Source organism: Hyperolius riggenbachi, chromosome 7, assembly GCF_040937935.1.
Source record: "Hyperolius riggenbachi isolate aHypRig1 chromosome 7, aHypRig1.pri, whole genome shotgun sequence".
In the NCBI taxonomy this organism is placed as follows: Eukaryota; Metazoa; Chordata; class Amphibia; order Anura; family Hyperoliidae; genus Hyperolius; species Hyperolius riggenbachi.
In genome coordinates this window covers 90,991,530-91,015,204 of record NC_090652.1, presented here as the reverse complement: position 1 = coordinate 91,015,204, position 23,675 = coordinate 90,991,530, and the positions used below count along the sequence as shown (strand labels likewise).

The window sequence follows — 23,675 nt, the reverse complement described above, 5'->3', positions numbered from 1 at the left end:
CAGTTGCTCAGGCCAACTACCAAAATAGTGTGCAAACTAGTTGGGAAGCCGCCTGCCAGGTTAGTATAAATCTTTTACAGGAAGTGCTTATGTAAAAAAATAATGGAGATACTGAGAATCCCCCATGAGGAGATGGACTGGTCCAAAATCTGTCAGATCTGTCAAAATTTTATTACCAATTGTAAGTGTCAGCAACATAGGAAAAAGGGAATTTATATTGCATTACACTCTAGGAGAAAGGTACATGTTCTATGTAAGTATTTTAAATGTTACGCACTAGTGATCAGAGACTTTATTAGCCATTTATATGACGTCAGCTAATCAAGATGTTTTTACGTGGATAACAACAATCTTTATGAGAATGGAGTAAGGTATAAGGGGTGTACAGCTTTAATGCATCATCTTTTTCCAGCAAGGGGTGGAGTCAGCCTATTATGAACATACTGAAAAGTAGCTATTATTAACAGCTTTCAAGTTGCATTTACATTCTAAAAGTTAAAAATGAATATGGAGTCATTTGCCTTTTTTTCAAGTTACTCAAAATATATATTTTAATTTTTTTCAATCCTATATAATAATAGGCAACTGTCCCTGCGTACAGCAAGGACAGTTGTTTCTGTGTAGCTGGGTCCGTGCATTTTGCTACTGCGTATGTGCGCAGCACGGACCCAGGCTTATACAGACAGGGCAGGGACAGGCCAGGGAGCCAGGTGGGCGTGTGAGCGGGCGGCCGGGTGTGCATCAGGGGCGCGCACGTGTGCAGTACATGCGGCGGGCGGCAGCGAAAAACACAGACCCTAGAGCCCGTTTTTAAACGGCTTGGGTCTGCTAGTAATAAAATGTTTTGTAAGTCCCAGGAAACCTTTTGGAAAAGTGGTGCACAAGGAATGCCATTTAGCTGTTGCTTGGTGTATACCAGTAATAGGAGATCAGTACAATGCTGTATTCAATCTCTATGTGTCTGGAAAATCCTGGGCCCTAATCCTTCCCTATGAGGGATGTTGTGTATTTGCTGCGTCTGTTTGTGTGTATGTGTACATGGGCTAGATGCTGTTAGTAGCCACTTCCTGTCCGTGTGTGTGGTGTACGTGACAGAGGCCCGGTGAGGTACATGTTGGGAAATCCACACATCTGGTCTGTAGTTGTGTCATGGAAACTGGCTGTGTTTGTTGGTGCTGTCTCCACGTGAGCTTTTTCCAAATATATTTAATAGAAGCAAGCTGTGGGAATAGAGAACATCTACGCTGACTGCACTTCTTTACCCACCCCTGCCACTTGTTACAGCTGCATTCTCTTCTATGTTTCCTTCACTGCTTTCCCTGAAAAACCACAATTTCTCCGAAAGTAAGATATCTGAGATTAGAACTATCAGGTCGGGAGATTCAAAATATGGATATCAATATGGAATATATTAATGAGGAAGCTCCATCTACACTTTTTTTTTTTTTTGCCTAAAACAGAAGGTATTTGCGATTGTTCTGGTTGGAGTGAGCATATTATGTTTTCCACAATGCATCACTGCTGAATATGCAAACTGTCCCTGTCGTCGCCGGCTGCAGGCTAATTAATCAGGAAGCAGCCGCTCGCGCGAGCGGCTGCTTCCTGTCAATTCACGGCGGGGGGCTCCGTGAATAGCCTGCGGGCCGCCGATCGCGGCTCGCAGGCTAAATGTAAACACAAGCGGAAATAATCATGTAAAAGTTGCTTTCATCTGAAAAAAAGTACTTTGGACCACTGAGCAACAGTCCAGTGCTGCTTCTCTGTAGCCCAGGTCACTCGCTTCTGCCGCTGTTTCTGGTTCAAAAGTGGGTTCATGCTTCCATCTGCTGAAAAGCTTTAGGGAGATGAAGATTTCATTTTTCAGCCCGACTGGGAAGCTGCTGACAGTGCCAAAACCACTGGTAAATGGTTTACTGACCATGGTATTACTGTGCTCAATTGGCCTGCCAACTCTCCTGACCTGAACCCCATAGAGAATATGTGGGATATGGTGAAGAGAAAGTTGAGAGACGCAAGACCCAACACTCTGGATGAGCTTAAAGAGACACTGAAGCGAAAAAAAAACTATATTATGATTTGTATGTGTAGTACAGCTAAGAAATAAAACATTAAGATCAGATACATCAGTCTAATTGTTTCCAGTACAGGAAGAGTTAAGAAACTCCAGTTGTTATCTCTATACAAAAAAGCCATTATCTCTACGACTTTCAAAGTCGTGGAGAGGGCTGTTATCTGACTTTTATTATCTCAACTGTTCCTGGACTATTTACTTTTCCTCTGGCAGAGGAGAGGTCATTAGTTCACAGATTGCTCTCAAAAGAATAATTTTGAGTGCTGAGTGTTGTGTAATCTGCACATATTATAGAATGATTCAATGTTAGAAAAAACACTATATACCTGAAAATAAAAATATGAGAATATTTTCTTTGCTGCTAATCTTCTAGTAATTATTCATAGTACACAACCAATTCATTATATCATATATATTTTTTCGCTTCAGTGTCTCTTTAAGGCCGCTATCGAAGCATCCTGGGCCTCCATAACACCTGAGCAGTGCCACAGGCTGATTACCTCCATACCACGCCGCATTGAAGCAGTCATTTCTGCAAAATATTCCCGACCAAGTATTGAGTGCATAACTGAACATAATTATTTGAAGGTTGACTTTTTTTGTTTTAAAAACACTTTTCTTTTATTGGTTGGATCAAATATGCTAATTTTTTGAGATAGGAAATTTGGGTTTTCATGAGCTGTATGCCAAAATCATCAATATTAAACCAATAAAAGTCTTGAACTACTTCAGTTGTGTGTATTTGAATCTAAAATATATGAAAGTCTAATGTTTATCAGTACATTACAGAAAATAATGAACTTTATCACAATATGCTAATTTTTTGAGAAGACCCTGTACTAGGAGTCAGAGTGATTCCATTTTACTGACTCCAACTCTGGTAACCCAGGAATTGCTTCTAACTGCTCAGCCTTGGTTATCGAACTGCTGATCCTCTGCATATGAATAATTGGATCTTTTCATTTCTGTTCTTGAGTAAAGAATGTGGTACTTGTGGTCCAGAGAAAGTTCAGTAGAATTGATGACAGCATGAGGTAACTCTCCCAGAATTCTTAAAAGAAATATATGGAGGAAGCACTCCAGAAAGCAGAAACGAGATAACACTGGGTGTAGGGCTGAACGATTTTCGGTTTTAAGCCGAGAATCGTGACCATGCCCAAGATGATCTTCAGATCGTCAAAGCGGGGGTTTTTACCGCCGCTATTACCTACTTTGCTCCTGGCCTTCCCCTCTGCTACCAGCCCACTCCTCCAGTAAAGTTTTCAATTCCAATCGGCTGCATTGCATTGCATAGCTGCGGGGTGAGCCGCAGTGAAGAGGCGGCGAGCGTTGCCTAGTAACGCTGGCCGCCAGGAAGTGATTTCACACTTCCTGGTACAGGCCCTGCGTTACTATGCGAGCACTTGTTCGCTCTTCACCGCGGCTCCCCCTGCGGCTATGCAATGCGGCCGATGGGAATTGAAAAAATTTACCGGAGGAGGGGGCTGGGAGCGGAGGGGAAGGCCAGGAGCAAAGTATGTAACAGCGGCTAGTGGCGGCAAGGGGGATCTGCCTATACACACGAGGGGGATCTGCCTATACACACGAGGGGGATCTGCCTATACACACGAGGGGGATCTGCCTATACACACGAGGGGGATCTGCCTATACACACGAGGGGGATCTGCCTATGTACACGAGGGGATCTGCCTATATACACAAAGGGAAGGGGGATTTGGATGGCTAACCTGTACTGCAGCACCTATACACTGGCTAACCTGTACTGCGGCACCTATACACTGGCTAACCTGTACTACGGCACCTATACACTGGCTGACCTGTACTGCAGCACCTATCCACTGGCTAACCCATACTGCTGTACCTATACTGTCTAACCTGTAGTGCGGCACCCATACTGGCTAACCTATACTGCGGCACCCATACTGGCTAACCTGTACTGCGGCACCCATACTGGCTAACCTGTACTGCGGCACCTATAGCTGGCTTACCTATACTGGTGCACCTATAGCTAGCTAACCTTTCCTAGGGCACCTATAGTTGGCTAAACTATCCTGGGGGAACCTATATGTGGCTACCTATAATGGGGGAACTCATACTTACCATCGGTGTGCTGATCCATCGTTGTGTATTGAAAATCGTGAATCGAATCGAAATTTCTCACAGAAATCCTGCAATTCAATCTTTTCCTAAAATCGTTCAGGCCTAACTGGGTGTCCTCAGAACATGGAAAGAGGAAAAGTCTTCACTGACAACAACACGGCATCGTTATCTGAGTATTTACCGCAAAGATACCTGACATAGGAAAAGCAAGTGTACCTATACTCCACTTCCTATTATATGGCAACATATCACAGATAACAAAGAGACAGTAACTGGCCAATGTATTACCACAAATATTGGTTAATATAGGGCCACATCATACTTGCCACACTTGCTGAAGTGGGCCAGACCCGCAAGTCATGTTATTGCTTGCCAATAAAATTTCAATCGATATATTTGACTTTGATCATTTTTGAGACCTAAGTGCAGCGCTTACCTTTTATTTTAAATATTGTTATTTGGGCACCTCCAGCATAGCTTTGCTGCAGATCCAAATTTGTAAACCTCACCTTCTCCCCAACTCGGTGTTCTCCCCAGAATTTTTTAGCCGGGTGCTCCACCCGGCTAATTTTGGTGAGCACCCGGCTGTCATCGGCTCACCTCCTCATCCTCATCCTATGCTGTAAGCAGAGTTGCACCGGTCTTTCATGCCCCTGTTGCGCCCCACCCGGCTACTTTTTCATGCCACTCAGCTGGAAAAAGTTTCTAGGGAGAACACTGGCAACTATTGGCACCAACTTAAGGTGGGTACACACATCAGATAAAAGTCTTTGGAAAATGAAAGATCACAGACCAATTTTACCCCCTTCCATGTAGTATACGAGCATACGCTACACAGTCTATTCTATTGAGCTGAACTCCCCATCAGATAAAAATCTTTCAAGATGCTGCACACAAAGATTCTGTTACACATGCAACAGATCAGTATCTGCAAAAGATCATTTCCTGCAAAATGCATTTATAGTCTATGATATCTGCAGATCTCATACACACCTTGTTTAACAGACAATCATCTGCAGATTCAAAGATCCATCCTTATGGATCTGATCTGCAGATGATTGTCTGTTAAACAAGGTGTGTATGAGATCTGCAGATATCATAGACTATGAATGCATTTTGCAGGAACTGCTCTTTTGCAGGTACTGATCTTTTGCATGTGTACAGCATCTTTGTGTACAGAATCTTGCAAAGATTTTTATCTGATGGGGAGTTCAGCTCAATAGAATAGACTGTGTAGACTAGAGTATGCTCATATACTGCATGGAAGGGGGTAACATTGGTCTGTGATCTTTCATTTTCCAAAGACTTTTATCTGATGTGTGTACCCAGCTTTACAGATGAGGAGTATGACCAGAGAGCCTAAGTACCTGGTTTTCTCACAAGCAGAAAATCCTATTGCAATTGGGCAGCCCTCTGTTGTGAGTAGAATTAAATTCAATTGCTGCCGTGGGCCGCCCACCTGACACTGCTCCCACCCGTGCCATTGCAAGCACCCACAGCGATGCAACCTCTGTACATGCTACATATGACATCGTGGTATGACTGCACATGAGGTCTGGGGAAACAGCCAGTGAGGCAGAGAGAGAAGAGAGGGCATGTGGAGTGCAGGGAATCGGCTGATTGTAAGTGAAAAACAGATAAATGATTAACTTTTGGGCAACTCTGGATTTCGACATAATATAAACTGTTTTTTGGTTTTGGTTTTGGTTGCAATGTCCTTTTTAAAGGGGTTTAAACTACTTATAACAGTGTTTATAATACTGTAACATTTAACAACAAATATATGGTATATAGTAAAAACCAAACTCAAAAAAACCCCAAACCCATTGTATATTTTGCACATGAAGATTATTCTGAAACATTGGTACTTGTACAGATGTACAAGGTACTGTACCTTGGTGTACATGGTACAGTACTTTGTACACTTGTACATGGTTCAGTACCTTGTACACTTGTACAAGATATTGATTTGTATGATTCTGTGTATGCTAAGGGGTGGGGTTGTTTCAGTAGGGTGTGTTCAGTTGTTTTTTGTAAGAAACAAAACAAAAAAAACTTTTTTTGTTTGTATAATTTAATTCAAATATTGTTCTTTAAAAAAAATCTACCCAACTGGGCCAACAGTTGGCCTTTATTCTTGTAAACATTCACAGGGGTCTTTTAAATACAATATACTGTTAAAAATAGAATTTTAAAATTAGAATAATTGATTTCACTTCACCTGACAAAGTGAAAGAAGTATGGCTGCAAGTGAGCAAACCCTGTATCCAAATAGGCGAACCTCTGACCCTTTTACTTCTGGGGGCATCTCTGTGGCCCCCTCACGTCATACTAGGAAAGAGCCAGGACTTAAAATGTGGCTCTTTTTCTGAAGGACACCTGAGGCGAAAATAAACTAACGAAATAAACTATTGTATCTTCCTTCTCCTAAAAAATACTTTTTAAGATATTCCACAGTTTAATTTTATGTTTAAATCTACTTTTTAAGTTTCAACTTTTTTTGTTTTTTCTCAAGGACACCTTCATTGAATGTATGCCAGAGCTAAAATGAACTATAGACCCTTTTTACCTCTTTCCTGCTCTCAGAAGTCATTTTTTGCTAGGAAAGTGTTTTATAGTTGGAATTTCTTATTAGTGTGGGTCACACTGTAGTCACTTCCTGTCTGAGTCAGGACTGAGTCAGCCACTTACATACCTGATATTTAACTCTTTTAGGCAGAGAAAGAAAAAAAGGAACACGGCATAGTTATTTGTGTGCTAGACACTGTACATACACATGTCTATCTCATCATGTCACATGTCACCTCGGGTATCCTTTAAGTTTGGGGAAATGCCTTGACATTGCAGCTTTGTGTTACATAATGGATAATGTTTTCTCTCTCTCTCTGTTCTTTCTCTGTAGATCACCCCATCACTGCCCTGAGATGCCAGCCTAGATTATGACCTCGAGTAAGAATCCACGATTCAATCATTTTTCAGCTGGTGCCACAAGCATTCCACCAGAAAACACCAACGGGGTACCGGCATTTCCTGCCCGCTATTCTCTGCTCTTTCTGTTGTACCAGTCTTGCACACACTGCGATAATGGTTCACAGCAATAGCAATAACGGAAAGCCCATTATCAGACACTCCACTCCTCACTCTTTATCATACACGGTGGCTGGGGGTTGGGAGTTTGCTTTTCAACAGACAGTGCCATGTGATGCTGAGCTGTATTGTGGTTTTTGTAGTCTTCCATCCTTCTGTTTATGTTCTTTTACTTCTTCCCTTTCTTGGTCCATCCTTCAGTGGTCCCTTCCTAGTCTTTCTGTTTTTTTCTTTTTCTGAAATCATCGAAAAACTGTGAACAGTGTGTGGAAGGATTCGATCCTTATCAGATTTGATCTGAAATGCATGGATCTTACGGCCATTGAATCTGGTGGCCATCTTTTAGTGTGTGGCCACCTTAACACTTTGGAGTGAGGAGACTAAACCCAATATGATAGTGAGGTGCTAACTGAATTATTTCCATCTGGTCAAAGTAACATAGCTGTTGAATCTTTTTGAAACATGAAAATTAAAGACATGAACATTAAATGAAAACATTAAAATTAAAGGCGTACTGTAACCTCTAAGAAAAAAACCTGCTGCTTCTACTCCCCCCCCCCCCCCCCCCAACTTAAATGTCGCAAGCAACTGCGGCTACGTGGCCCTGGCGTCAAGCGCCCTTGCTCCAGGTGACGTCAGCAGGAGCAAGGTCGTGTGCAACATTAAATGAAAACCGGAAGCAAGACACGGCGAGGGCACAGGACGTCTGCGGGGGGCCAGTAGAAGATCCATGGTAAGTTGAACTTTTTTTTTTTTTTTTTTTTTTTTTAAGGTTACTGTACTCCTTTACAACAAACGTGTTACTATTTTTAAATCAAGCCACTAAGAATTCTCCCTGTTTTCTTAAAGGCTGCTTTCCTGATCACATGACCACACCGTGCTGATAGTCCCATAACCTTAAAATTACTGGTGCTACAGAGAATGAATCACTTCTGCTCCACAGTCTAAATCTAAGTCTAAATCCTCCTCGTGTCTTCCCTGCATGTTTTTGTGTGCTTCTTTAGCTTTCAGCTTCTATCAGCACATCCTGCTTCTCACTGTCCAGTAGGCTGGTGACTTTGCTGATGCATATCTTTATGTTTCAGACCAGAATGGAAACTACATTTGGGCCAGCATTCACTGCAGTGACAACAATTACCAAAGGTATGTTACCACTAGAAGAAATAGAGTGATGGTTTGAGGTCATTAAAGAGAACCTTTGTTACTTTCTGAACTATGATCATATGTAACATGCAAAAGCTTAGAGGTGTCCACATGCAACATAAGATCTCTTGCAGGTGGCTCCAGTCACCTGAATCCCAAGGTGTTCTAATGAGGCCAACATGACGTTTCTTTACAGTCTGCAAAATGTGGCATTACTTTACAGTCTGCAAAATGTGTTTACAGTCCTAATCATCGTTTAGCCTTCTTAGTCTTGCATTGGCCAGGCAGTGTATTGATCATGTGAAAGGCAGGAAAATCATGACTATAGAAGACTGTGTCTTTTTACCTTACTAAGGATGCTGCAGGGATCTGAGGCTAAATGAATCCGGTTATATTATGTGGCACGTGGTGGTTTCCGCACTGAGGCTGAAAATTGTTGAAATGGCATTCTAAGTAACTAAATAATCAGTGTTTAGTGTGGATGGGGGTTTATGAAAGACAGTGATTTGGGAGGCTCTGTTTGCTCTGTCCCTTAGTAGCATTTTAGAATGGGACAGAACATTCTAATCCCTGCTTGGAATTCTGATACTAAAATGTTCCCTCTCGCTTCTAAAATGGTTATCTGCACCGCTTACTGCTGATAGACCATTACCAGCTCAGCACTTTAGAATATACCAAGGGCTAAAGCTGAGGTCAAAAATCACATAAAAGTTGATGTCTTCAAATGTTTCCTGACAAAGGACCTACATCTGTAAATATGACGCATAACAATTCTTTACATACTGCAATGACTTGTTCAATCTAAGGTCTTGTGAGGAACCTGCATGCTTGTACTTATTGTTAATCCTGATCTATCAACATATGTATGTTACGTTCAGAACCCAAAGTCTGGCCACTCTGTGTTCTGTCCGGTCAAAACTAGAAGTGGCCGTCGCACTGCGGCCAATACCCGAAATTAATTGATTGCTTACGGCTTAGTTATTCTGTTACTGCTTTGGCTCCTCCCCTTGGCCGCCTCCTATTGACCTCTGTCAGCCGGGGACACACACAATGCACACAGAGCCGTTCGTGCACTGCCAGCCGTGCATGCTTCCAGAGTCGTTAGTTGCGGCAGGGAAGCAGAGTGGGAACGCTGCAGATATTGCTTCTGCCAGCAGGAACGAATGGCAGGAATCCCTGCCATGATGAACGACTCTGGGGGAATGCGTGTCCTGGAGGTGGACTCGGAGGAGTTTTACTTCACTGCTAAAACCTCATTGAAGAGGAGCCTGTGAAGTGGAAGTTGTCCCAGGGCCAGCAAGTGAGTGCCACCTTCTATCTATGCAGCAGGCTCGCACTCATGGCTGTCATGTCACAAGTGCTTGTCGGGCACAGTGCGGATGAGCTGATGCTCACTTCTATAGATTGGCATTGGGGAGATTTTAGCATCACAGTTCAACTGCTTCACTTTTTTTATTTTTATATCAGAACTCTTATCTCCTGTCCCCACTGAATGCCATGCAGAGCATATGCTGTCGGCAGTTTGGTAGTGTCCTTGATTTATGTGGCAGCACGTTCTGTAACCATTGACATTTCATGATCGTTTATATAGCCTTAGGAGGCGGGCAAGGGGAGGAGCCAGAGCAGTAGCAGAATAACTAAGCCGCCAGGAATCAATTAATTTCGGGTATTGGCCGCAGTGTGATGGCCAATTCTAGTTTTGACCGGCCAGAACCCGAAGTGGACAGACTTCGGGTTCTGGCCGTAACATGTACAAGTTGTCTCATGTGAACAATTATCTGCCTAGACCAGGGGTGCCCATTAGGTAGATCACGAAGGACTTCATGGTAGATCCCGACTCACTACATTTTCCATTCTGCACATACAATTGTGCTCCAAAAATTGTACACAGGTAGATCATTTTGACTTGCTAATTTTTTAAAGTAGCTCATAACCCAAAAAAGTGTGGGCACCTCAGGCCAAGACAGTTGTGCCTGAGATCCATCCTTGGGTGTTGTGTTTTCGTGTTGTTAGCTGTTTTTCAGTCTTTTATCTAATGTTTACAAGGCTTAAAAGTTCACGATCACAAACAAATAGTGCAATTTAAAATGCATCTATAAGCATATGTATAAAACGTTTGAGCCAAAGTAAAATGCACTATTTCTTTTTCCCCATGTTGCTGTCGCTTACAGTAGGTTGTCAAAATCTGACAGATCTAGCAGGTTTTGGACTAGTCCTTCTTTTTATAGGGATACTCTGGGTTTTGTTTTGTTTTTTATTCTCAAAAGCATTTCCTGAATGGTAGTTGCTCAGTCCAACTGCACAAATAATATGCAAGAGAGTAGGGAGGCTGATCAGTATCTTTATATAATGGATCCTTTTTATAAAGAAAATGCTGAGAATCCTCCATGAAGCGATGGACTAGTCCAAAACTGTCAGATTTGTACTACATCCTGCTTACAGTAGGCATCTAAAATAAGTTATATACATACCGAAGTAGAAGGAAGCCTCTAAATAGTCCAGTGGCTTCCCATATCCTCTCCTAGCCAACACTGCAGCAACCTTTTGAACATATCTGATAAGAGCTTGTTGGATATGTTCTCGTGACCGCACTCTCCTTCCTATAGGAGAGCGGCCATACTGCGCATGCACAAGTATGGCTGCCCAGTAAGCCGAAGCAGCTCATTCAGGAGCGGCTTTGTGCTGCCACACATGCGCAATACAAAAGTGTTGGTACATGAAGAGGGGCAGCTAGGAACTAAAAGATGATCCCCAGCAGCGGTGGGGTCAGGGAGGACATGGGCCTAGAGACTTCCTTCTACTTGGGTAAGCATCTTGCTATTTATTTATAATCATAATAATCATATTACAGGTTTACTTTAACTTAAGTATGGTATACCACATTATTGATCAGAGCCTATTTTTTTTAACCACAAGTACTGACAGTATAAGCGCAGACATTTTAACCACTTAACACCTAGAGTCTGTACAGGTGCAGAGTTTTGGTTTGATCTCTGATGTGCAGTTGTAGATGGGTGCGGTTATACCAGAACAGCTCAGTTATGGAGGAGTTATAGATGAGATAGCACTGTTCTTGCTTGTGATCCCGCTGTTGGAATAACGGCAGAAACCAGATAGCATAACTAGCAGCCAGTCAAGTGACTTCTTGTCTCATGACCACTGTGAGATCCAATCTCTGTGATCATGATGTACTGTGCGGCTGCTGATTGAGGAGAGATTTACAAGAGATAACTTGTTCCATTGTTATGCTAGGTACACACCATACAATTTTCTGGCAGAATTATGCTGCAGGGACATGTTGGAATTAATCGATCTGGCAGATAAATCTGCCAGAAAATTGTAAGGTGTGTACCTTACCTTAGTTATACATCCATCACTAGCCAATCCCTTCCCTCCCTATTCTAACCTCCCTTCTCTCCCAAATTCATTATTCCTCATTCTACCTCCCCCCCCCCCCCCCAAAAAAAAAAGTGTATCAGTGTATAGAGAGACTTGGGGTTTTCCAACTTTTGTTACATTACACAGGTGCCATACTACCCAGGATGTGTTAGACTGTTGATGTGTCTGTCCAGAATCATTGCCATTAACTGTGACCCATACATATCCATTAAAGTGGACCTGAACTATTGCACAAGACATAGGGAAAGCTCCACGTCATCTGTGTCTAATCACAAGTTGTAATTTGATCCTTCAGCTGTGTCAGCCGACTACCATGGCAGATAAGCTTACATGAAAGCACAGAATGTTAACAATATGTCTACTTCCACTAAAGCAGGAAGTAAACAAACTGCAGGTTTAATGCAGGATTTGGATCAGCTGTAACAAAGAAATGTTTTATGTTATTATGCTTAGAGGAAGTTCAGAGTTTAGGTCCTCTTTAAAGAGGAGCTGTTAGGTATAAGGTCTCAGAGAAAAAAACACATATATCAGTAGCTAAATATTGGCTGTACCTACATTACATACATTACATATACATTTCACTGTCCACGTTTCACAGAATTTTTATATAGTATTTGCAGAGAATGATGCTCCTGACAGTTAATGGCAGGTTCCATGTTTGTCTGTCTCCTATGAAGCCAATTGTGTGGTCATGTCCTCCCTGCTTCCTGATGATTCCACTCACAAAAAAGATCCTAATGGACAACACTACTGTGCAGTGAATATTAATTAGCCATGTGGCTAGGAACAATAGCGGACTCATGCAGTATACTCTGCCCTGTGATTTTTCAGTGCTGTGAGCTGGGCTGCATTACAAGCTGCTGTAACATGAGCCTGCAACTTCTCACTAGCAGCCGAGGGGAGGACCCAAGGTGGGGAGAAGCAGCCCCAGAATGCTTTGCAGTATGCTATGCGGCCTCTCGTCCTTTTAAGAGCTTGGGAATAACAACCTTGCTGTTCAGCACACATCAAAAGTAAGAGAGATTTTTAACTTTAGTATTGCCTTTTTGGCTTCCTTCTAAACTGTTTAACACTGGAGAACAGAGGTTTAAATTAGCTTTTGCAGCCTGACAGTTACTCTTTAAGTCCTCTCTGGCAAAAGGGCTATTTAAATGAGGCTGGAGATAGCAAGGCAATTATGCTAGGTACACACTGGTACACACTATGAAAATTTTTGGCAGATTTACTGTCCGATAGATTATTTCCAACGTGTCCGAACTGATTTCCGATCAATTCCAGAGCATTTTCCGATTGATTTCATTTCCGACCTTTTTCTGTTCACTTCAATAGGAAATGTATTGGAAATCGATCGGAAATCAGATCGGACATGTTGGAAGTAATCGATCTGACAGTAAATCTGCCAGATAATCTCAGTGTGTACCTAGCATAAGATTAGCATTACAGCTGCAAGAACAAAAAGACAAAAGTATGCCTGAAAGAGGCCGCATAAAGCAGACCTGGACTCAGAACTTCCTCTCTGCTGTAAAAGATACGCAACAGCATAATATTTAAAGAAAAACATTTTTGTTACAGCTGATACAAATTCTGTAATAAATCTGCAGTGTTTCTACTTCCTGCTTTCTTGGATGCAGACATATTGTTAGCATCCTGTGCTTTCAAATGAACTTATCTGCCATGGCAGTCAGGTGACACAGAGGAGAGATGAAATTACACCTTGTGATTAGACACAAATGAGGAGGAATTAGACAGGTTAAACCCTCTAAATACATAGAATGTGCATTTCTCTGTTTTCCTTCTGTCCTGTGCACGAGATCAGGTCAACTTTAACACAGCAGAGGAGGGGAAAAAAGTCAGTTTATCTTTCTTCACGGCGGACAGTTTCTTCAATAGCAGAAATTGACACCTTGGTGTATCTGTTTTGCAGCTGACGGATCAAGTTCATTTAAACAGCATCGCAGAACGCCATCAACTTCCAGCACTTTAGCCTTCTCAACCAGAGATGACGATGATGTTATGGTGAGTGGAAGTCAAGGGTGATAAACCATTGCTGCCTCTAGATAACACAACAGTGTATTTCAGCAAGCAAATACAGACAAGCCTGGAATTATGACGGGAATCAGGCAGTCAGGGCACTTAAACAGATACAGAACCCATCCACTGGAATTAGATGTTAAGCTTGATAAAAGCGTTGAATTTACTAAACTATATAAAAACTCAGACTATGTGGACCAAAGTGCAGTCGGGCCATTGTCAGTTTGAATATATTGACCATGGTGGGAGCATGCACGGCTAATTTGGCAATGAACCATTGATGCTACCATAATTGAAAGCTGGAGGTATTTGAAATAAGTAGCAGTAATTGAAAAACTGTAGTTTGGGGATGCTTTTATTAAACACATTGTGTAATTCTCCTTAAAGGACAACTGACCCGAGAACAATATGGACACTGTCAAGTCCTTTTTTTTTGTTTTTGTTTTTTTGTTTCCCTTTAGACATTACCAGTTGTCTGACATCCTGCTGATCTCTTTGGCATCAGTAGTGTCTGAATCACACCAGAAACATGCATGCGGCAAATGCAGTCAAACATCAGATCTGCATGCATGTTCAGAGTCTGACTAAAAGTATTCGAGGAAGAGGATCAGCAGGACAGCCAGGCAATGTACATTGTTTAAAAGGAAACCAATACGACTGCTTCCGTATCCGTCAGTTTCCATATCCGTCGTCATAGGTCAGTTGTCTTTCAAAGTAAGTCTGAAGTGAGAAAACCTACTTCACGTTTGATGCATAGCAGAGGAAAGGCTGTGGATAGCATAGAGCTTTCTCGACCTACCGCCCAGCCCATCATTCCAGCACTGTCCTCCGCTGGGTCAAACAGCTCTTTGGAACTAATTGTAATTCCAAAGATCATTGCATCCTTACTGTGTGTGTGCAAGCCCAGTCCACGCATGTGCAGCAGAGGTACGCTCATCCTTGTAACTCCTAATGCTGGGAATACACGATGCGTTTTTGCGTTCGTTTTTGCCGTCGTTTTGCTTTCGATAGATTCTACTCTCGATTCACTACTCGATTCCCCTCTCGATTCCTTATCTTTTCTTATCAATTACATTCACTTAAATGAGGAGAATCGAAACGAAAGTAGAATTGACCAGATCCGACAGGTTGGAATTTATCTATCGAACCCATCTATCTAAAGTAAAAACTTAACGTGTATTCCCAGCATTAGGGATGCGAGCAGCTCTGAGGCGCTGTTTGGCTGTATAGGTACACCGGAGGACAGCGCTGGAAGGACAGGCCAGACTGAGGAACAGGAAGGCTCTATGCTATCCACAGCCTTTCCACTACTAAGGGCCTGTTTCCACTACACGCGGATTCTGGATGCAGAAAAACTGACTCCAATGAATGCCTATGGGCCTGTTTCCACTAAACGTGATTTTTCTGATGCAGATTTCTGCATCAAGGATCCGTTTTGCCATGCAATGAAAACATTCATGGAAACAAGCCCATAGGCATTCATTGGAGTCAGTTTTTCTGCATTCAGAATCTGATGCAGAAATCTGCAACATGCCATCCATCATTTTTCTGCATCAGAAAAATTGTGTTTAGTAGAAACAGATCCTCAGGGATTAAAGAAACGGAATTGAGTGTTCTCACTTCAGGTTTTCTTCAAAGCTGCATATCAGACTCAATTATTATATGCATGTGATGTAACTTAATAAGGAACGTTGTTGCTGCACCAATTCATAGATCTTCATCTCCTCCTCAATGACTTGCTGCTGCCTGCTCACTACCAGTCAGTGTGAAGGTGTGATGACAGAGTGATGCCTCTTACAGCAAAAGCCACACCCCTCTGCACACTGATACCCTATCATGGCTATCTTCCTCTAGTACATACATGTCAAACTCCAGCACGCGGGTTAAATTTAGCCCTCAGAGCCATTAAATGTGGCCCTCAAGTGGTTTCCCCACTTTGCATTATGTTTGGCCCACTCTATACCACCAGGGAAGCTACACTGGAGGTGAAGCCCTAGATCACCAAGGAAACCATATGGGGAGGGAGGGGGAAAGCGCTAAACACCAGGAAACTGTATAGGGGAGGATGGGGTCCTCTAGACACCAGAGAACTATAGGGGTTGGAGGGGAGTCATTAGACACCTGGGAACTCTATAAGGGTGGAAGGTGCCCAGTACACATTGAGTTTGACCCGCAACTAGGTCCCAGTGTACAATTTCGGCCCACTTTTCTAACGATCGGTGAAGCACAGAGAGGATCTGATTACCGGTGATCTGCAGTATCACGGGGAATACAGATGTATACCCGATTATAAGTGATCTGCAGTATCACTGATAATCCGATATACCAGCTAACCTCTGTTCACCTGAGTAGAGTGTAGTGTTTGGTGTAACAGTAACACTAGGAGGACTTAGCCTCAGTGCAGTGAGAATAACTGCGCGGCTTCCTTCCGAAGACCTGAGCTCTCCAAGGCGGGAGGAGTCAGGCTGCGAGTAGGAAGGTAGACTGAGAGTGACACTCAGAAGGAAATGTCACTAACAGGACGGGGAACCGCCTCTAATAGTGAGGTCGGTTCTCGAGGTCGGACAAGCCAGGTCGTAACACACGGACAGATAAAGTACAGATACAGTAGGCAAAGGCGGAGTCCAAGTACAGGCAGGGTTCGGCAACGGGTATCAGAAATATCGAGGTACAGGATCAGAGTTCAGGAGGATAGTCAAACAGGCAAAGGGTCATAACAGATAATCACAATCAAACTAGTACTTTAAGCCAGGGGTCCCCAACCTGTGGTCCGCGGCCCACTAGTGGTCCGCAGGACATTTTACAGTGGGCCGCGGCTTCAGACCGATTTTTTACTTCAAAAGTGTCATTTTTAGTTGTAATGCACGGCCACAGCCGTGCACGTCATGGTTCGCCAGTCCCGCCCCCTCAATATGTGGCCAATCAACCCCCTTCCTGCGCCGGCGAAGAACTGCATATCGGAGGCGCCAGTCCTGCCTCCTCCATCAGTGGGGCTAATCACGGCAGCGCTCGTAGGCCTTCAGTCACGCCCCCTCCATAGTTGTGGCCAATCACACTCTTCTTCAAGCGGCATCACTGCAGCGAGTTTGGTCGCAGAGCAGGGCGCCATTAGAGGTGTGAGCTGACGCTGGGAGCCAGCCAGATGCGGGAGCCAGCCAGACGCTGGGAGCCAGACACTGGGAGCTAAACGCTGGGAGCCAGACGCTGGGAGCCTGACACTGTATGTACAACACCCCAGTATGTGTGTGTATATATATATATATAATGTGTGTTGCAAAGCAGAATGAACATGCATGTACAGGCACAGCTATATATATATATATATATATATATATATATATATATATATATATATATATATATATATATATATATATATATATATATATATATACAATTTTCCTATCTCTTTTTGTGCATCTTCTGCTGGGGCACTATACTGGCTATACTGGGGCACTGTACTGGCTATACTGGGGAACTATACTAGCTATACTTGGGCACTATACTTGGGCACTATACTAGCTATACTGGGGCACTATACTAGCCATACTGGGGCAACTAAACTCCCTATACTGGGGCAACTATGCTAGCTATGCCACTGCAACCTCCCCCCCTCCGTAAATGGCTCCACTATCCACTCCACCCAACGTCCAACCCCCAACCCGGCGGTCCCCGGAAAAAAAATTTGGTCAGAAAGTGGTCCCCGGGCCGGAAAAGGTTTGGGACCCCTGCTTTAAGCTATCAACAGAATCTAGCTTAGTGTACGATTACAGCTCCAGCTGGTCCCGGCACACTAACGGATCTGACTATGGATCTGGGTGCTCCCACGTATGTGATCGCAACGCCAGACAAAGAGCAAGTGAACAACCAGCAGTATATATACTCAAGGACCTTTCCAGGACCTCCCTAATTGCTGGTCCAATGAGAGCAGTGGAAATTGTCAGCTGACCCAGCCGGTCAGCTGACTCCCTTCTGACTGCTATTTAAACTCTGCCTCTGTGTGCGCGCGCGTGTAACTCTGAATCCAGGTGGACTATGAGTCCCAGCCACACCAGCACTGTTTAGCAAAGTCTCGAGTGCAGGAGCCGCCTCGGATGCGGATTCCGCTGTTACCAATGCGGATTCCGCCGTTACCAATGCGGATTCCGCCGCACTGCCTATGCGGCAAGCGGCGTTTTTTCCGCGTTGTGACGCCATGCTGGACGTGGAAACAGCCGCCTCACCTTGAGGTAGCGGCTTTTCCGCGTTTCATTACAACTTTGTATTGAAGTTTGACACCCCTGCCTCTAGTAGGAAGGTGTGGCACAGAAGTGTTCAGCAGGCACTTGTAGGTAACTGAGGAGGAGATGAGGATCTAATCAAATGCATATAAAATAAATGTGCCTGAACTGATGCTTTAAAACCTGATGCCTAAACGTCTCTTTTTATATATAGTAAGTTTTCCTCAGTTTGGCACCATCCTAGTTAGGACTTCAATAAATATATATGTATGAGTAGTATATATATCTAAGTGTGTATATAGATTTCCCTTCCCCAATGGAGCCCCCCCCTCCTTCCCTAGCCTCCTCACATCTCCAGCAGGAAGCAGCCGAGTGGACTGAATTGAATAGGAGGAAGTGTCTGCATGTACACTGTGAGCAGAGCTGGCAAGGCTCAGCCTAGTGCAGCCACCAGATCCTCCTCTGCAGGGTGCAGGGGGGCCTCGGCATTGCCCCGGGGTCTACAGGGGGATGTGCATCTGTGATACAGCTGAACAAATGTAGCTCTCATCAGTCGGCACCAGGGACCAGCAGCTCCCACTAGGACTGTAATGCCATCCTTCACCAACATGTAAGGAGGATTAGGAAGTAAGGACACTGAATGGACTGAGCATGCTGGATGCATAATGGGTTTATACCTCTCCGCGGCTTTATGGGAGCACCTTGATTTGGACCATCCTCCTTCTTAGGCTGCTGGTTGACTTTACATCAAGCCATTTGGGTTTTTTTGTTTTCCAGCCTCCGATCAGCACTTCCCGGCGCTCAGATTCAGCCATATCGGTGCGCTCTCTTCATTCAGAATCCAGCATGCCCTTACGCTCCAACTTCTCACTCCACGAAGAAGAGGAAGAGCCGGTAAGGAGACAATCTTAAAGCTGTCACATAAGCTGTAAGTAGTCAGGAAGTGCCTTGTCTTTCATCATCACCATCATCAGACTAGGTGATCCAGATCGTCAATATACTCAGGAATGAGCAAATGAATGGTGAATAAATGTTATTACTAGAGATAGGACGAATCCCAATTTCCTCTAATCTGAATCCCGAAAAGATTCTGGAATCTTTCAAATCTCCCGAATCCTGTACATAATGCTGGGAATAGTTTTTGAGGCAGATAGATGGTTCGATAGATAATTTCAGACATGTCCAATCGCACTTTCGATCGTTTTACCGCTCGATTTCTGATAGAAGGGAATGGAAATTGACAGGAAAAGATAAGCGAATGGAGTGGGAAATTGAGCAGAAAAATGAATCAAAACACGATCGAATGGCAAGTCGACCGCAAAAACGCATAGTGTATTCCAAGCATAAGAATTGTGTGATGCGTTAAAGAATAATAGTTAGGCTTTTTCTATTCATAAGTCTAACTACTATTTTTACACGGATCACACAATTCTTATTTGCAGGATTCGTGAGATTTGAAAGATTAGAGAATCTTTTTGGGATTCAGATTCAAGGAAATTTGGGATTCGTCCTATCTCTATTTATTACTGTTGTCAGAAGAGGTTCAACACCTACCATGTGTCTAAGAAAACAGGCTACAAATATGTGTCCGAGAACACAGGTTACACGTATGTGTCTGAGAACACAGGCTACACGTATGTGTCCGAGAACACAGGTTACACGTGTCAGAGAGCACAGGTTACACGTATGTGTCAGAGAGCACAGATTACACGTATGTGTCAGAGAGCTCAGGTTACACGTATGTGTCAGAGAGCACGGGTTACATGTATGTGTCAGAGAGCACGGGTTACATGTATGTATCTGAGAGCACAGGTTACACGTGTCCGAGAACACAGGTCACAGGTATGTGTCAGAGAGCACGGGTTACATGTATGTGTCAGAGAGCACAGGTTACACATGTGTCCGAGAACACAGGTCACACGTATGTGTCAGAGAACACAGGTTTACACGTATGTGTCCGAGAACACAGGTTACACGTATGTGTCTGAGAACACAGGTAACACATGAGCACGTCTTAGGGGGGCTCAAGCATATAATTATTTGTTCTGTTAAGAAGTATATCATTGTATTGCCTTATTTCATGCAGACCTACAAATACATAATTGGGGAGAGGTAAATGGAGGCTGCCACATTTAATAATGGCAGTATTTGTATAGCGCCTTTCTCCTGTCGGACTCAAATCGCTTGCGAGGCAGCCACTAGAGCGCACTCAGTAGGCAGTAGCAGTAGGATTCTTGCCCAAGAAACTCCTTACTGAAATAGGTGCTGGCTTACTGAACAAGCAGAGACGAGATTTGAACCCAGGTCTCCTGTGTCAGAGGCAGAGCCCTTAACCATTACACTTTCCAGCCACTGCTTTTAAACAACACCCATTGCCTGGCTATCCTGCTTTCTTTGGATACAGGAGTGTCTGATTCACACACCTGGAACATGCATGTGACTAATCTTGTCAGACTGGGAAACACCTGATCTCCATGCTTGTTCAGGGTCTATGGCTAAAATTATTAGAGGCAGAGGATCAGTAGGACAGCCAGGCAACTGGTATTGTTTAAAAGGAAATAAATATGGCAGCCTCCATATTCCTCTCACTTCAGGCTTCCTTTAAGGCTATGTGAGATTAGTAATGGTCTGCTCTACTCCAGCTGCCCCCCCCCCTCTCCCCCCAAAAAAGAGAAAGAAAAAAACCTATAGATGGTGCACTGCATTCTTGGTTAATGACATACCTCCCATAATGCTGAATAGGGGTGGGGGTGTCCCAGACTACCTGGGTGGCAGACCTTGACTGGCAGAGCGCCACCGCTGTCATATGAGCACAATATTCATAACTTTGAAAAAGTACTTCCAAAGTCAAATTTCCCCACTTTGCTTGTACAGACCAATACATTTTGCCAAAATTCAGAGTACGTTACTGAAAGCGGATGTTGATTCCTTTTAATGGCATTATCAGAAAATATGTACAATGTGATACTGAAGTGTATCACCCTTGAAGATATCTCGGATACCTTTGTCATGACAACAAGGCCTTTTTCCTCTTGCTTATCACACTTCCTGTTCATAAGTCTATTAAAAGATACTGCAGAGAACAGTTGGTGAAACTGGCTAAAATCAGAGGAAAGCTCCCTACTCGTAGCTGCGCAAGAGCTGTATGTAAACTGCAGTGAAGACTGTCTTCGCTTTCCACACTTGGGCCCTTATGACATTAACTTTTTCTCCTGAGTTTTCTCCTAGGGGATTATTTTTCATCTTCTATTTAAAATAACGTTTCAGCACTTTTCAATTGAACAGAATAAAAAAAAAAGTAGGAGAAAAAGTACTATCAAAATGATTTAGAATGTGTTGTTAATTGCTTGTGGCACCTTATTGATAAGCTGTGAAAATGTCAGCTAGGAGAAAAGTCAGGAGAGAAAGTGGATTGCACATGGGCCTTTGTGTTTTATGGATGCATTGTTGCAGTTTCTGCACGAATGCCTTTTTACTTTTTATTACTTTGCATACATATCTATGCAGTGGCTTATTAACGTGTTCCAGTCAAATGCAATTTACTCAAACTTTTTGGATCAAATTAAAGCAAGCCTGAACCGAAAAAAAAAGTATGATATAATGAATTGTATGTGTAGTACAGATAATGAATAGAACATTAGTAGGAAAGAAAAAGAGTCTCATTTTTATTTTCTGTAATGTAGCTTTCTTTCATAACATTGTATTTGTTTACTGTCACAGTTGCAGTTTTAAATCCACGCTCTGTTTCACAAACAAAGTGGAAATAATGACCCTTTGAACTTTCCTACAGTAAGACCTTATCTAACCACAAAAATACACTAATGTCCAGCGCTCCAGTCCAAACAGAACTAATCCATCGCAATGCACTGTCAGGCTCCCTGAGCCGCTCTTCAATAGGGTGAAAAAACGAACAATCTAAAGAAAGAGCGCTCTATGGTGGATTACCAAACATAGGTTTATTGACACAAAGTGAGTTCCTACTTACAGGATTAAAAGAAGTTATCGCATATCTCAAAGCCAGGATGCGTCTCCCATCTATCTTGCCCGTGAAAAACCGCCAGGCTGTGGCCAGCAGCGTGGCGCCCGATGGTAGGGAAGGCTTACTCGCAGGGGGGGCGTGTCCTGGTCAATGACGTGCCTCTAGCATGATGACGCGTTTCAGCTTCATCTGACGAAGGCAGTGATTGGTGGTTTTTCACGAGCAAGATAATGGGATACGCATCCTGGCTTTGAGATACGTGACGACTTCTTTTAATCTTGTAAGTAGGAACTTACTTTGTGTCAATAAACCTATGTTTGGTAATGCACCATGGAGTGCTCTTTCTTTGTTTAAGATCTTATCTAAAGCTGCCTTTCACTGTTTCTTGGCTGTTTAAGTGCTTCAGAAAACATGACTGTATTTGACCCAGTGGGTCAAATAGTCCAGAGAAGCTCTTTCGCATAGATAACTGAAGGCTTTTTTTTAACTCATCCTGTACTGGGAAACAATATGAGACTCCTTTTTTTATTTATTTTTTTGCCACTGATGTTCTATTTGTTATTCGTTCTACACATACAATTATCTCATAAGTTTATTTTCACTTCAGGGTTGCATTCAGAAGAACCCTTGAGTTGTCTATTAACTGTTGATGTAAAAGAAGTGACAACAGTATTCTCTTTTTGGACTGATTTGTTACATTTCTTGGTGTGTATGGAGGCAGGTCCTGTCAAAACTGGGAAACTGATAGTTCCAGCCTGTTTTCCTTACATGGCCTTTTCAGCAGCACAGACCCCTCTTCCCCTGCTGGGATCATTGCTGTAGATGATGCAGAGCTGTTAAAAACAAAAATATCTAGGCACACAAACAGTCCTGTCCCAAATACCTCCATCATAAGCAGGGCGGTGGAGTCGGTACAAAAATCCACCGACTCCGACTCCTCTAATTTGCATATTATAATCTTGTTGATTGAAAGTATGTAACATAAAATGCATCTCTTAACTGCCAAGTGCCAACGCTTAGGAATTTTAAAAGACAGTTGAAATGCGAAAGATATGTAGACTGCCATATTTATTCCCTTTAGTCATAGACTAAAACTAGTCCTTGGTAAGAGTACTTGTAGAAGGTACAGACAGGAACAAAGAACATCTATAAGTCCCTTGGCAATGTCTGGGTACATCTAAGAGTGATGTGCAGGTACTCTGCAGGGGAATAAGGAGATTCTTCCTCTATTACACATTCTTCATGTACAATCTGAACCAGGTTTATGGGTGATAGAAAACACCACTGTGTTGAATATGCACAACATTCTCAGTGGATTCCCTGCAGCTCTGTGGGGAGTGCATATATAGAGTATAGTACTACTGTGTAACAAAGTAAACCTGAGACAGATTAAATTAAAGTTTTATACATACCTGGGGCTTTCTCCAGCCTCCTTCAGGCTAATCAGTCCCTCGCTGTCCTCCTCCACCACCTGGATCTTCTGCTAGGAGTCCAGGTATTTGAGCCAGTTGGGTGTAGTTTCCATGCACACACTCTGCCGCTGGGAGCGCACTACACCAGTGCAGCTGTATTGCGCAGGTGCAGAATGTTCCTGGCTGTGGGAGCGGCATGCGGCTGGACTGTGCGGACTGGCTGATTTACTGGG

The 23,675-nt window shown here is 43.2% G+C and overlaps 1 protein-coding gene across 4 annotated transcripts in view; it reads left to right on the top strand.

Annotated features, from left to right (window-relative positions):
* Positions 1 to 23,675, top strand: part of TRAF7 (TNF receptor associated factor 7) — a 108,992-nt gene that overhangs the window by 39,751 nt on the left and 45,566 nt on the right. For 2 of the 4 annotated variants that reach the window (XM_068244320.1, XM_068244321.1), the window contains exons 2-5: positions 7,074 to 7,188; positions 8,344 to 8,401; positions 13,725 to 13,816; positions 18,829 to 18,945. In XM_068244320.1, coding sequence (XP_068100421.1) covers positions 7,111 to 7,188; positions 8,344 to 8,401; positions 13,725 to 13,816; positions 18,829 to 18,945 — 345 coding nt within the window. In that variant the 5' untranslated portion in view covers positions 7,074 to 7,110. The remainder of the gene's footprint in view (positions 1 to 7,073; positions 7,189 to 8,343; positions 8,402 to 13,724; positions 13,817 to 18,828; positions 18,946 to 23,675) is intronic. The other 2 variants (XM_068244322.1, XM_068244324.1) reach the window with 1 other exon arrangement.